The sequence below is a fragment of the Muscardinus avellanarius genome (assembly GCF_963383645.1).
Source record: "Muscardinus avellanarius genome assembly, chromosome: X".
Taxonomy (NCBI): Eukaryota; Metazoa; Chordata; class Mammalia; order Rodentia; family Gliridae; genus Muscardinus; species Muscardinus avellanarius.
The window spans coordinates 76,890,229-76,905,043 of record NC_137792.1 but is presented as its reverse complement, the minus strand read 5'-3'; the positions used below and the strand labels follow the sequence as shown (position 1 = coordinate 76,905,043).

The 14,815-nt window shown below is 41.7% G+C and overlaps 1 protein-coding gene across 3 annotated transcripts in view; it reads right to left on the bottom strand.

Moving 5' to 3' along the window:
- The window catches only part of AIFM1 (apoptosis inducing factor mitochondria associated 1), a gene marked incomplete at both ends in the record, with an annotated part of 55,350 nt that overhangs the window by 33,106 nt on the left and 7,429 nt on the right, over positions 1–14,815 (bottom strand). For 2 of the 3 annotated variants that reach the window (XM_080718590.1, XM_080718591.1), the window contains one exon: positions 3,730–3,872. In XM_080718590.1, coding sequence (XP_080574716.1) covers positions 3,730–3,872 — 143 coding nt within the window. Of the gene's footprint in view, positions 1–2,195; positions 2,327–3,729; positions 3,873–14,815 lie in introns of all 3 variants that reach the window. The other variant, XM_080718592.1, reaches the window with a different exon arrangement.

Genomic DNA, 14,815 nt, shown 5'->3' with positions numbered 1-14,815 from the left:
TCTTCCTCTAAGTTATACACCCATCCCTTTTAATTTTGATTCATAGTCCTACAAGGTTGCTAAGAGTCTTAAGTTGCTGAGGTTTTTCTCAAACCTGGGAACCTTCTGTCTCACCCTCCAAAGTACTAGGATTATAGGCATGTGCCACCATGCCAGCTAAATAAAACTTTTTTTTGCTGAAGTTAATGTTAAGCTAAAAAATAGTTTGATCTGGCGAACACAGGTGAACATAGAAATAAAGGGCATGTGTATATTGAAAGTACTATCCAAAAATGGCATAAACCTGGTTAAGACTTCCTAATGACTTCAAACATGAAGCAAACAGCAGAGCAAGAAGCAGCCTGAGATTTAGTGGGAAAAGGTAGAGATGAGGGTATTCATGTACGCATATCAGCTAAATGTTCTGATACAAAAATAACTTTACAGACACACAACCTTCAGAACTGAGAAACACTTGTGCGTGGTGCAGGGGATGGGTCCCAGGGCCATGCACATGCTAGGTAAGTGCTCTACTCTGAGCTACACCCCAGGCCCTAGAAAATAAGGCTCTGTTATTTGAACCATACAATCTGTGGTGTCTTATTATTGCAGCATCAGATACTAATACAAATATTAGAGAACTTGTAGCCAGATTTTCACCAAATCCGAATGCTAATTTTAAGTTAACATTTCTCTCTAAAGTAAAACTAATTCTTTTTTAAATGTTTTTTTTGTACCAGCGATGGAATCCAGGGGCATTCTACCTCTGAGCTACATCCCCGTCCTATTTTTTATTCTTTATCTTGAAACCAGGTCTCAATAGGATGCGGAGAGCCTCACTAAGTAGCTGAGGCTGACCATGAACCTGTGATCCTCCTGCCTCAGCCTCTCAGGTACTGGGATTACAAGTGTGCACCACCACACCCGGCTTAAGTAAAACCAATCTGAATATAAAAAAAATCAGAGTCACTCCATATCAAGTTTTCAATTTAAAATCTAAAATACTCAAGAAGGATTACACATTTGGGGCCAGCCTTATCAACTTAGTGAGATCATGTCTCAAGAAAAAAATAAAGGCTTGGGGATATAGCTCAGTGGTAGAGCATTCCTGGGTTCAAAGCCCAGTACTGAAAGAAAAGAAAAAATCTCCCCAAAACAACAATGTACAAAGTAGTTCTCTAATAGTTACGGGTAGACAAAAGCTTCGCATTTTATCTGGATCCACTATAATATGTTTTATTACCACCAGTGTTGGATAAACACAGAGTGTAATGAGGCATTTGACTGGCTTGAGAACTTGCACTTGTTAGATATTTCTAAGACAGGAGAAAGCAACAGCGACAGACCCTGTCCTGCGGCTTTGCAGCAAAGAAATACACATGGGCAGCTCTGTGGAGGCCATCCAGCTCTGGTGACAGCAGCACAGACCAGAGGTTTGATGGGTTTAAATGGTTACAAACATATCCGTTGCAAACACTTTCAATCTATTTTTGAGCCAAAGGGGTGGAACTGATGGGAAAGTCTGAGACATGAAATGGAAAAATTAAGGCTCAGAGAGTAGTATCGGAATCATGAATGAGAAGTAGTTCGGAAAGCAATCTACATGAATGTTAGCTTGTACCAGTTCAGCCACTAGTTTGACCAAATTAGAGATTAAAAAAGGGACACTGCCAAATGCATTTACTTTGTAGCAGAGGCTGTGGGTAAGTGGGTGTGGAGACCATTGCTATTTCTGTCTTTTTGGACCCTCCTCAGAAGCATTCGATAAAATGCCTTTTCACTGTAAAAGCAGAGTTGACTGTTTCATATAAAACACAAAAACTGTGTTTTACCTCAAATGATTCAGAAATGGGTGATGTTCAAATTAATTTTCTTTGCTTATTCAACATTTACTCTTTGAGACTGTCTTCTTAGATATGCAGCACTAAAGCACAATATAATTTACCATCATAAAAGTAGGTATTAAATTGGCAAAAGTTTCAAAGAAAGTATTGATGACGAGGATCTGGCATTAAATTTGTGGTTTTAGATCTATTCAGGAGGACTTCAATAGTTTGTAGAATGAGATTTGAGGGTTAGTGACTGACAATGTCCCTTTAATAAAGACCTCGAGAAAGCACATGCCGTGAATATTTGATTGTATTCTAACAGGTCACGTTTTCATTATTGCCATGATCTCCCCACCCTCACCTAAAAGAGATTTCAGTGTCTCTGACATAATAAACTCCTGTCCCAGTGACTGTTGCTCCTACAATTAAGAAGTATACTAGACTGCTGCCATCTTTCCCAGAAGCACCTGTAGATGCTAGTGACCTAGAAGGGGGTCTCAGGTGATGACACTGCACAACTAGAAGCAAAGATGAGGCCAGGAAAGAAACAGAAGCAATGGGAAAAGTACTAAGCGTTAATGAAGATACATTCAACAGAGAGGCAGGGAAGCACTTTGGGTTACTCTGGGCTAAAAAAGGAAAAAGAAAGAATGCTGTTGCAGGATTGGAGAATATATCTTTCACAAAAATATGTTATCAGACAGATTTCACCCAGTTTTTACTCTCATTTGACTCCCAACTGGCAAGAGCTGGCTACACTTCTTGTGCATTTGAGAGTCATGCCAGGGTATGAGGACATAGGTAATATCACATAATTTTCATGTTGTTAACCTCGTGATCAAGAAACAAAGATAAATTCACTATCTTACTAATAAAGATGTTTTTCAACTAATATGGGAATGGCTTCCAATATTCATTTGCACCCCCCTCCTTTTTTTGTACTAGGGATTGAACCCAGAGGCATTTGACCTTTGAGCTACACTTCCAGTCAGTTTTAAATGTTTTTTTTTTTAATTCTTGAAAATGAGTTTCACTAAAATTCTGAAGGTGGCCTCAAATTTGCAATACTCTTGTCTCAGCCTCCCAAGTATTGGGACTAGAGGTGCATGCCACAACTATGGCCCTGTTAGCTCTTAGTAAGCAAAATAAACAGCTTTCTTCAATCAAGGGTGTTAATATGTGTTACCTGAATTAGTTCATTCAACCTTAAGGAATCCAATTTTGGACTATCTGCTTAGTCACAGTAAACCCTGCCAAGTTAAAAAAAAAATCCCCCGAGTAATTCCTCTGTGACCTACTAAGCTGATTATAGGGTTCATTTAAGGAGATTTAATTGTGCTAATATTATGTAGCAATTAAACACTATATTTCTCACCTCACACAAACTCCATTCTAAAATTGGAGATTCTAGGCCTACTTCTAAAATTTAGTCTTTGGGTGAGATTCAGCAAAAGATCTCCTTTTAGGAATGCTTAATATTTTTGATTGAAGAATACTGCTGTTGTTTGTTATTAATGTCCATTTCAAGCTGAGGAAAAATAAAATATTTGGCAAATGGGTCAAAACAAATATTGTGCTAAGGAGCTGCAATGAATTTTGACTATATTCATCTTAGTGTTACATCCAAAGGAACAGGTACAATTTTGTAGGTCAGGCACATCTAATAAAACACAATGTTTTTTAAGTCAAGAGTAAAAAAAGACAAGTGAAAAGAGCAAAGATAAATCAGCATAAGATTAAATTTCAGTCATTTCCAAATTGGCTCCCATAGGATGTTAAGACAGTAGGCACTTTAAAGAATGCTTTTTGGAAATTTTTCCAAAAGGAGAATTAGTTGCAAAAGTTGGAGAGCAGAGTAATACTGAGTTTTTCAGTGGGAGCTGTTGGGCAGCCTCGCTACACAAGCTGCTCTTCTACTTACATATGCACCAGCTCCTACTGTTGATAAGCCCACAATAAGGACTAATACAGAATTATCGATTTTGCCCCCTGAAGCACCAGAGCTAGCCATTTGTCTTGTCGTCTGGAGTTGTAGTGGAACAAGCCATCGCTGGAACACGTTGCCTAAAGGAACACAATTTATTAGGACACACAAAAAATAAAAGTTAATACATGTGCATGATTCAATGGCAATGCATTCTTACTGCACATTGGGCTACATGGTGTTCACTGTTCAATGACCAAAATAAATACAATAAAAACTGTACACACAAACATTACAGATATCTAAATGCAACGCTTAAGTTGTTGGAAGGTTGTTTTTGGTTTGTTTTTCTGGTACTGGGGATTATTAGACTCACAGGTACTAGACCAGGGGCATTAGTGAGACCTGTAGCAACCCTGTCTCAAAAACAAAAAAAACAAACAAAATAAGCTATACTTCTAGCCCTTTTAGCCCTTTTTATTTTTTATTTATTTATTTATTTTTTGGTGGTACTGGGGTTCCTGGAAGCCCATCTACCTCCGGGCTACACTCCCAGACCTATTTTTACATTTTTTTATATTTGGAAACAGGGTCTCCTAAGCCAGGGCGCGCGGCTGGCTTCGAACCTGCGCGATCCTCCTGTCTCTGCCTCCCAAGCGTGGGGATTACAAGCGTGCACCACCACGCCCGGCTTATTTTTTATTTTGAAATTAAGTCTTGGTAAGCTGCAGAGGCTGGCCTCAGACCTGTGATCCTTCTTTCACAGACTACCAGGTACTAAGATTACAGGTGTGTGTGCCATCATGCACAGCTAAATGGTTAAAGTACGATTTAATGCTGCACTGTGAGGAAATTTACAGCTTCCAAAAAAGTTCATTAAAAACATGTGGGCCGCCAGGCGTGGTGGCACACGTTTGTAATCCCCGCGCTTGGGAGGCTGAGACAGGAGGATCGCACAGGTTCGAACCCAGCCTCAGCTACTTAGTGAGGCTCTCAGCAATTTAGTGAGACCCTGTTTCCAAATTTAAAAAAAAAAGGTCTGGGAGTATAGCCCGGAGGTAGAAAGCCTCTGGGTTCCACCCCCAGGACCACCACACACACACACACACACACACACACACACACACACACACACACAAAACACATGTGAGCATCAAATACCTTTCTCTTTACATCTTCACTGTAAATGAAGTAAAAGAGATGATTGATTAGATAGATACAGTCATCCATCTGTATCTCCAGGGAAAGGGGTTGGTTCCAGGACCCTGAGAAGATAACAAACTCCAAGGATGCTAAAGGCCCTTTATAAGGCCGGGCGTGGTGGCGCACGCTTGTAATCCCTGCACTTGGGAGGTGGAGACAGGAGGATCGGGCTGGTTCGAAGCCAGTCTCGCTGGCTTAAGAGACCCTGTTCCCAAATAAAAATATAAAAATAGGTCTGGGAGTGTAGCCCGGAGGTAGAAGGGTTTCCCAGAACCCCAGTACCACCAAAATAAAATAAAATAAAGGCCCTTCATAAAATGGCATGGTATTTGCATATAACTTATATATACCCAGTATATACTTAAAATCATCTCTAGATTACTATTATTGCCTAGTACATTGTAATTACTATACTGAATTATTTAGGAAAAATGACAAGAAATAAAGCCTGTACATTTTCAGTATAGATTGTGTGTGTGTGTGTGTGTGTGTGTGTGTGTGTGTGTGTGTGTGGTGCTGGGGATTGAGCCCAGAAGTATTCTAGATCCAAGATACATCACCAGCCTGATTTATCTATTTTGGTATGGGGGTTGAGCCCAGGGGCATTTTACCTCTGACCTACCTGCCCAGCCTTATTTTATTTGGAAACAGGGTCATGCTAAGTTGCTGAGAGCCTCATTAAGTTGCTGAGGCTGGCTTCCAACTTTTGATCTTTCCTGTCTCAATCTCCCAAGTACAGGACTACAGGCATGCACCGCCATGCCCAGCTTCAGATGCAATTTGATCATTTGTTTATTTTTTGGTACTAAGGATTGAACTCAGGGGTATTCTACTTCTGAGCTATACCCCCAGCCCTATTTTTATTCTTTATTCTGAAGCAGGGTCTCACTAAGTTGTGGAGGGCCTAAGTAGCTGAGACTGGCTTCAAACCTGCAATCCTCCTGTCTCAGCCTCCCAAATATGGATTATAAGCATGCGCCACCACACCTGGCTCTCAGAGGCACTCTAACTCAGAGCTATGCCCCCAGCCCTATTTTATTCTTTATTTTGAAACAAGGTCTCAATAAGTTATGGAGGGCCTTACAAGTTGTCAAGGCTGGCTGTGAACCTGAGATCCTCCTGTCTCAGCCTCCCAAGCAGCGGGATTAAAAACATGCACCACCACGTCCGACTTCTGATGCAATTTTTTAAAAAAGTTTTTATCTGTAGTTAGTTGAATCTGTGGAAGCAGAACCTGTGGAAACGGTGGGCAAACTGTATCCAAAGTTAACCATAGGCTCCCTGAGACACTCTGATAACCATTTCAGGCATAATCGAAATGGCTCAAACCTTACACAAATTAAAACCCTGCAACACAATCCAACTAGGATATGGTTCAGTCTGAGGTGGAAGAAAAGATAACCTGTCCTAGAAGTTCAGAAGATAATCAGAGCCAGGCGCGGTGGCGCACGCTTGTAATCCCCGCACTTGGGAGGCGGAGACAGGAGGATCAGGCAGGTTTGAAGCCAGCCGCGCTGGCTTAAGAGACCCTGTTTCAAAAATATAGAATAGGTCTGGGAGCGTAGCCCAGAGGTAGAAGGGCTTCCAGGAATCCCAGTACCACACACACACAAAAAAAGATAATCAGAAAAAAATTGATAAATGGATTTATCTCCCCCAAAGAACTGAAAGATTTCAGACAGTAAGTTTCTTGAATGACAAAATTCAGTGTCTACCACCAACCTGGCTCTTATCCCTTCAATACCAGGTTATTTTGATATAAACCTGCACAGAGCTACATAATGATCTGATGAGGAAAACAACATTTGCATGTGGAAAAGTACGATTTTCATAGATTTTTTTTCCTCCAGGGGAATACTAATATTTTCAGATGAAGGAAGATCTCTGTACTTTCTCTGTTTGGGAAGTGAACCCAGGAGGCATTCTACCTTGAAGCTACACCACTAGCCCTTTGTGTTATTACTACTATTATTTTTGGTACTGGGAATTGAATGCAGGGGTATTCTACAAATTCTAAGTTGCTGAGTTCCTTACTAAGTTGTTGAGGCTGGCTTCAAACCTGTGATTATCTTCCCGAGTACCACCACACTTGGCCTTTTTTTTTTTTAAAGCAGAGTCCTGCTAAATTGTTGAGAGTCTCACTAAGTTGCTGAGGCTGGCCTGGAACCTGCAATCCTTCAGTCTCAGCCTCCCATGCGCCCGGATTATAGGTGTATGCCACGGCCCAGCTGGTGGTTGGCTATTTACCTACAGTGGCAGTTGTTTTTTTTTTTTTCTGTAAGGATGCAGCTTTGTGGTCTGTTCAAGTTTTTACTGTAACTATTCAATTCTGCTGATGTTGCATAAAAGCAGCCATGAACAATATATAAAGGAATGGACACGGACACTAAAATTTTATTTGTGGACAGTAAAATTTGAATTTTATAGACAATGGGCCTCTGCAGTCTCTCTGTGTGCAGATGCTGAGGCCCAGTCTCCATGGATCACAAAATAGTCTGTTTTTAATGTTTTCCAACCATGTAAAAAGTGTTAAAACCACTCTCAGCTCACAGGGCATACACAAATCAAGGCACGACTGACCAGGTTGGGCCTGTGCCTGTAGTTTACAGATGGTGATCCAGAGCAGCGATTCTCAAACTTGAAGAGTTTGTTAAAAAAAAAAAAGTTTGTCAGACACACAGCTCCCACTGTTCTTAAACCAGTACTCTGAGGTGGGCCTCAGAAACCTGCACTTCTAACAAGTTCCTACTGAAGATATTCACCACGGGTGGGGACCATGGTCTTTTTTTGTTGTAGCACAGGAGATGAAACCTAGGGAGATTCTGCCTCTGAGCTATACCTCTAGCCTGATTTTATTTTGTATTTTGAAACAGGGTCTCACTAAGTTGTCTAGGGCCTAAGTTGCTGAGTGTGGTCTTGAACTTGTGATCCTCCTGTCTTAGCCTCCCAAGTACTGAGATTACTTTGAGAACCACTGGTCTAAAAGTGATAGATATGTTTCAGTCCCAGCTAGGCTTTAAAAGAGAGACAGAAGCTGTGTGTGGTGCCACACACTTGTAATCCCAATACTTGGGAGGCTGAGCCAGGAAGATGACAGGGTTGCAGCCAGTCTCAGCAACTTAGTGAAACCATCTGAAAATTAGTGAGACCCTGTTTCAAAATAAAAGAATAAGCCTGGTGTGGTGGCACACGCTTGTAATCCCCGTGCTTGGGAGGCTGAGACAGGAGGGTCGCACAGGTTTGAAGTTAGCCTCAGCTACTTAGTGAGGCTCTCAGCAACTTAGTGAGACCCTATTTCCAAATAAAGTATAAAATAGGTCTGGGAGTGTAGCCCGGAGGTAGAAAAGCTCCAGGGTTCCACTCCAGTACCACACACACAAAAAGAATAAAATAGGAACTGGGCATGGTGGCGCACGCCTATGGTCCCAGCATTTGGGAGGCGGAGACAGGAAGATCTGGGTTCACTGACAGCCTCAGCTACTTAGTGAGGCCCTTTGCAACTCAGTAAGACCCTATTTCAAAATAAAGAATTGAAAATAGGACTGGGAGCCAGGCATGGTGGCGCACGCTTATAATTACAGCATTCGGGAGGCTGAGACAGGAGGATCGCAGTTCGCGGACAACCTCAGCTACTTAGTGAGGTCCTCTGCAACTCAGTATAATCATGTTTCAAAATAAAGAATAAAAAACAGGGCTGGGAGTGCAGATCTCGGAGGTAGAATGCCCCTGGGTTCCATCCACAGTATCGCCAAAAAAAAAAAAAAAATAGGGCTGGGGTGTAGCTCAGAGGTAGAATGTCCTTGGGTTCTACCTCCAGTACCACAAAAAATAAAAAAAAAATAAAAATAAAAGAAACAGAATAGGCCCTGGTAGTGGAATCCTACATAGACTTGTAGAGATTAAAAATAGGACCAGTTGAAATGGCACAGGCCATTGAGAGGCTGAGACAGGAGGGTCACAGGTTCAAGACCAGCCTCAATGACTTAGCCAGACTCTCAGCAAAGTAGTGGGGCCCTGTTTTGAAAAATAAAAGGGGCTGGTGGGTCAGGCGTGGCGGCACACCCTTGTAATCCCAGTATTTGAGAGGCTGAGACAGGACAGTCTGAGTTCGCAAACAGTCTCAGCTACTTAGAGACCCTGTTGCAAAATAAAGAATAAAAAATCTGGCTGGGGGTATAGCTCGGAGGTGGAATCCCCCTGGGTTCAATCCCCAGCACCACATACACACAAAAAATTGGCTGGGGGTGTAGTTCAGAGGTAGAATGTCCCTGGGTTCCATCCCCAGTGCCCACCCACCACACACACAAAGAGAGGGTTTGGGATATAGCTCAGTGTTAAAGTGTTTGCTTACCGACACACAAAGCTGTGGGTTTAAACCCTAGTACCACCAGCAAAAACAAATAAAGAGATTGATTTTGGCCAGGTGTGGTGGTATACACCTGTAATCCCAGTATATAGAAGGTTAGGACAGAAGGATCACAGGCTGGAGGCCAGCCTCAGCAATTTAGCAAGGCCCTCAGGAATTTAGCAGAACCTTTTTGTGGGGGGGGTACTAGGGACTGAACTCAGGGTCATTCTGCCTCTTGAGCTACACTCCAAGCCCTATTTTTTTTTCTTTTTTTTCTTTTTCTTTCTTTCTTTCTTTTTTTTTTTTTTTTTTTTTTGCGGATCTGGGAATGGAACCCAGAAGCATTTGACCTCTGAGCCACACCCCCTGCCCTATTTTTTATTCTTTATTTTAAACAGGACGCCAGGCGTGGTGGCGCACACTTGTAATCCCAGCGCTTGGGAGGCTGAGACAGGAGGATCACGCAGGTTCGAAGCCAGCCTCAGCTACTTAAGTGAGGCTCTCAGCAACTTAAGTGAGACCCTGTTTCCAAATAAAAAAATGTAAAAATAGGTCTGGGAGTATAGCCCGGAGGTAGAAAGCCTCTGGGTTCCACCTCCAGTACCACTAAAAAAAAAATTAAAATTAAAATGCTTTTTTGAAGCCAGCCTCAGCTACTTTATTTTAAACAGGGCCTAAGTTGCGGAGGGCCTCACTAAGTAGCTGAGGCTGTCCGTGAACCACGATCCTCTAGTCTCAGCCTCCCAAATGCTGGGATTACAAGTGTGCGCCACCACACCAGGCTTTTTATTCTTTATTTTGAAACAGGGTTTCGCTAAGTTTTGGAGGGCCTTAAACTGAGACTGGTCATAAACCTGCAATCCTCCTGCCTCAGCCTACCAAGTACTGGGATTACAAGCATATGCCAGCATGCCTGGTTTAAGATCCTGTTTTAAAAAGTAAAATAGGGGTGCACGCTTGTAATCCCAGGATTTGGGAAGCTGAGACGGGAGGATTGCAAGTTCACGGCCAGCTTCAGCTACTTAATGAGACCGTTTCAAAATAAAGAATAAAAAATAAGGAGTGTAGCTTGAAGGTACAATGCACTTGGGTTCAATCCCCAGTACTGCAAAAATTTTTAAAATAAATAAATAAGTAAATAAAATAGGGCTGGAGATACAGCTCAGAGGTAGAACACCCCTGGGTTCTATGCAAAAAAGAGGGAGTTAGGTGTGGTGGCCCAAGCCTATAATCCCAGTACTTGGGAAGCTGAGACAGAAGGATAGGATAGCACAGGGCAGCCTCAGCAATTTAGCAAAACCCTCAGCAACTTAGTAAGATTCAGTGTCAAAATAAAAAAATAAAATTGGACTGGAGTATAGCTAGCTCAGAGGTAGAATACCACAGGTTTCAATCACCAGTACCACACACAAATAAAATATAAGGAGCATTCCCTCTTGCTTTCACATAGTAAGTGAGGTAAAAGTAACAAGGCCAATATAGCTCTGCAGTCTTTTGTCTAAAACCTTGACACCTCATGTATTTGGGAACTCAGACTTGTTTGGTCTTAAGTATAGAGTTCATATACCATGCACTGACAGCGGGCATGGTAAGGAGCAGCAAGCCAGATCAAACACTTTAGTATTTCTATGGCCAATTACACTAAGTAGGGTTAGAAAATTATAAGCAGCCTCTCTTCAATTCAGGTCAAGTTTTATACTGGCCTGCAAATGAGTTACTAAACTTGATAGTCCTACTTTGATTCCTAAATTACAGATGAGACTTTGGCCCCATGCTCTTAGAAAAGGAGACATACTTTTCTTTGTCATTTCTTTCCTGCTTTAGAATTTTTCATTACCGCATACAATAAAATGGTTTATATTTGGAAATAACAACAAATCATGAAAATAAAAATGTGAAAGGGGGAGAAGTTTATCTCTGTTTGGACAAGCTTTTGATTGTCAAAAGCCCATAAAAATGATGAAGCCTTAGAAGTAGAAATAGGTAACTCTCAGAGCTTAGAGAATGAAACTGGCCGGAAAAAGTTCCACGTGGTCAAGCAAAGATCAATGAATTTAGTTTGTCCTCAACCTCATGCTCAGGTTCATTTACAAATATACATATTCTTTTATTTTTTTATTTATTTCTTTTTGGGTGGTACTTGGGGTGGAACCCAGAAGCTTTCTACCTCTGGGCTATACTCCCAGACCTTTTTTATATTTTATTTGGAAACAGGATCTCACTAAGTTGCTGAGAGCCTCTCTAAGTAGCTGAGGCTGGCTTCGAACCCGTGCGATCCTCCTGTCTCAGCCTCCCAAGCGCTGGGATTACAAGCGTATGCCACCACACCGGCTCAAAACACAGCATTTTAAAATTAAGAATATGTATATTTGAAGCCGGGCGTGCTGGAGCACGCTTGTAATCCCAGCGCTTGGGAGGCTGAGACAGGAGGATCGCACGGGTTCGAAGCCAGCCTCAGCTACTTAAGAGAGGCTCTCAACAACTTAGTGAGACCCTGTTTCCAAATAAAATATAAAATAGGTCTGGGAGTGTAGCCCAGAGGTAGAAAGCCCCTGGGTTTCATCCACAGTACCATACACAAAAAAACGCTGTATATTTAACTAGAAGATACTAAATTCAGACATCATAACAACTTTCTTTTAATTCAATATTATCTGTTTATTGTTTTTGCTTGCTTTACACAAAATGATAAAACTAAGCATATAGGAAGTTCAACAACTTTTGCCTTAATTTGCCTTAAAAAGATCTTTTCCACAAAGAAGATATTTAAAAGTAAATTGATTGCTTGTAATCCCCGCGCTTGGGAGGCTGAGACAGGAGGATCACACAGGTTCGAAGCCAGCCTCAGCTAGTTAGTGAGGCTCTCAGCAACTTAGTGAGGCCCTGTTTCCAAATAAAATATAAAAAAGGTTTAGGAGTATAGCCCGGAGGTAGAAAGCCTCTGGGTTCTACCCTCAGGACCACCAAAAAAAAAAAAAAAAGTAAATTGAATTCCAGGTGTGGTGATGCACACTTGTCATCCCCGCGCTTGGGAGGCAGAGACAGGAGGATCACGCAGGTTCGAAGCCAGCCGCGCTGGCTTAAGAGACCCTGTTTTCAAATAAAAATATAAAATAGGTCTGCGAGTATAGCCCAGAGGTAGAAGGGTTTCCAGAAACCCCAGTACCACAAAAATAAGTAAGTAAATAAATAAATAAATGTAAATTGAAGGCTGGGCATGGTAGTGCACGCTTGCAATCCCAACATTCAGGAGACAGAGATCAGAGAATTGTGGTTCACAGAGAGCCTCAGCTACTTAGCAAAGCCCTTCCCAATTCAGTGAGACCCTGTTTCAAAAAATAAAAAGTTGCCAGGCGTGGTGGCACATTCTTGTAATCCCAGCATTTGGAAGGCTGAGACCAGAGGATCATGGTTTGCGGACAGCCTCAGTTACTTAGTGAGGCCCTTTGCAACTCAGTGAGATCCTGTTTCAAAATAAAGAATCAAAAATAGGGCTGGGAATATGCAGCTTGGAGGTAGAATACTACTGGGTTCCATCCCCAGTACCACAAAATAAATAAAAAAAGTAAATTGAAGCTGGGCATAGTGGTGCACACCTGTAATCTCAGTATTTGGGAGGCTGAGACAGGAGGATGTTGGTCTCAAGGACAACCTAAGCAAGCAGTGAGATTCTCAGCAAAATAGCGAGATCTTGTTTCAAAAAAAAAATAAAAGGAGGCTAGGTATGTATCTTGAAGGTACAATGTCCCTAGGTTCAATTTCTAGTCCACTCACATAAAAAAAAAGTAAATTGAAGCCAGGCATGGGAGAGCACACTTGTAATCACAGTACTTGGGAGGCTGAGCCAGGAGAATCCTAGGTTTGAGACCAGTCTCGGTAACTTATTAAGACTCTCAGCAACCTAGCAAGACCCTGCTATAAAAGAAAAAAGAGAGGGGAAAAGGCTGAGGTGTAGCTCAATACAATGTACCCGGGTTCCATCTCAGTACCAAGAAAAATAAACTGAATTGAAAAAATAAATTGGTTATTATTTAAGCTACTGCTTGAAAAGAAATGTAATACAACACTATTACTATTAATCAAAATGTTTTTACCTACAAAAAGACTATTTTGGTGTTGAGGATTGAACCCGGAGGCATTCTACCTCTGAACCACACCTTCAGTATTTTGAATTTGTTTGTGTGTGTATGGTACCGGGGATTGAACCCAAGGGCATTCTACCTCCAAACTACACCCCTAGCCTTACTTTATTATTATTTTTTGTGGTACTAGGGAAGGAACTCAGAGGAATTCTACCTCTGAGCTACACCCTAGCCTTATTTTTTCTTTTTTTTTTTTTTTTGTTTTTGCGGTCCTGGGGATTGAACCCAGGGGCGTTCTACCTCCAAACTACACCCCAGCCCTATTTTTTTATTCTTTGTTTTGAAACAGGGACTCACTAAGTTGTAGAGTACCTCACTAAGTAGCTGAGGAGGATGGCCATGAACCGTGATTCTCCTGTTTCAGCCTCCCAAATGCTGAGATCACAAGCATGCGCCACCATAGCCTTATTCTTTATTTTGAAACAGGGTCTCACTAGGTTGCAGAAAGCCTCACTAAGTGACTGAGGCTGGCCAGAAACCTGAGAATTCTCTTGTTTAAGCCTCCCAAGTACTAAGATTACAAGAAAGTACTACCAGGCCCAGTATAACTGAACATTTTTCTGTACTGGGACATTTTAACTCCCAACACTCCAAGCCCTATTTTTTTATATTTTACAGGTCCACACCACCATGCCTGGCTTGACTGAATGTTTAAAAAATTCTTTGCAGGCCAGGTGTGGTGGCGCACACTTATAATCCCAGTATTTGGGAGGATGAGACAGGAGGATTGCGGTTCGTGGACAGTCTCAGCTACTTAGTGAGGTCCTTTGCAACTCAGTGAGACCCTGTTTCAAAATAAAGAATAAAAAATAGGCCTTAGCAAGGGTGAGACTCTCGGCAACCTAGTGAGACCCTGTTTCCAAATAAGAAATAAAATCAGGCTGGGAGGATATAGCACAAAGGTAGAATGCTTCTGAGTTCAATCCCCAGTATCACACACAAAAAATTATTTGCAAAGATGTTTTAGCCATATATATCCCAGTTATTTCAAGTTACTTAATTATGAATTAGTAACCTTAAACACCGCAGACTAGTTTTAGGATAGTACCTAAACCAGCAAGTTCTTATCTGTACGTTTCATAATCTCCTGGGTTTTTTTCCCCATACTCCCAGGAGACCCTTTCCAGAAATTCACCCGCACACTGAAGCATCTAGGAACATCACATAGTTAAAAGATATGTTTTGATTCCTGACCATCAAACTGATTTTTCCAACATGGAGAAAATAGGGGAGGAAAAGCCCATATAATGTGCCCCCCGTCACTAGATATTTTTTGTGTGGTACTAGGGATTGAATCCAGAGGTGTTTTATATCTGAGTTATGCCGTCAGCTCACCTTTGTGTGTATGTGAGTAGTACTGGGAGATAGAAGCCAAGGGCATACTATCTCT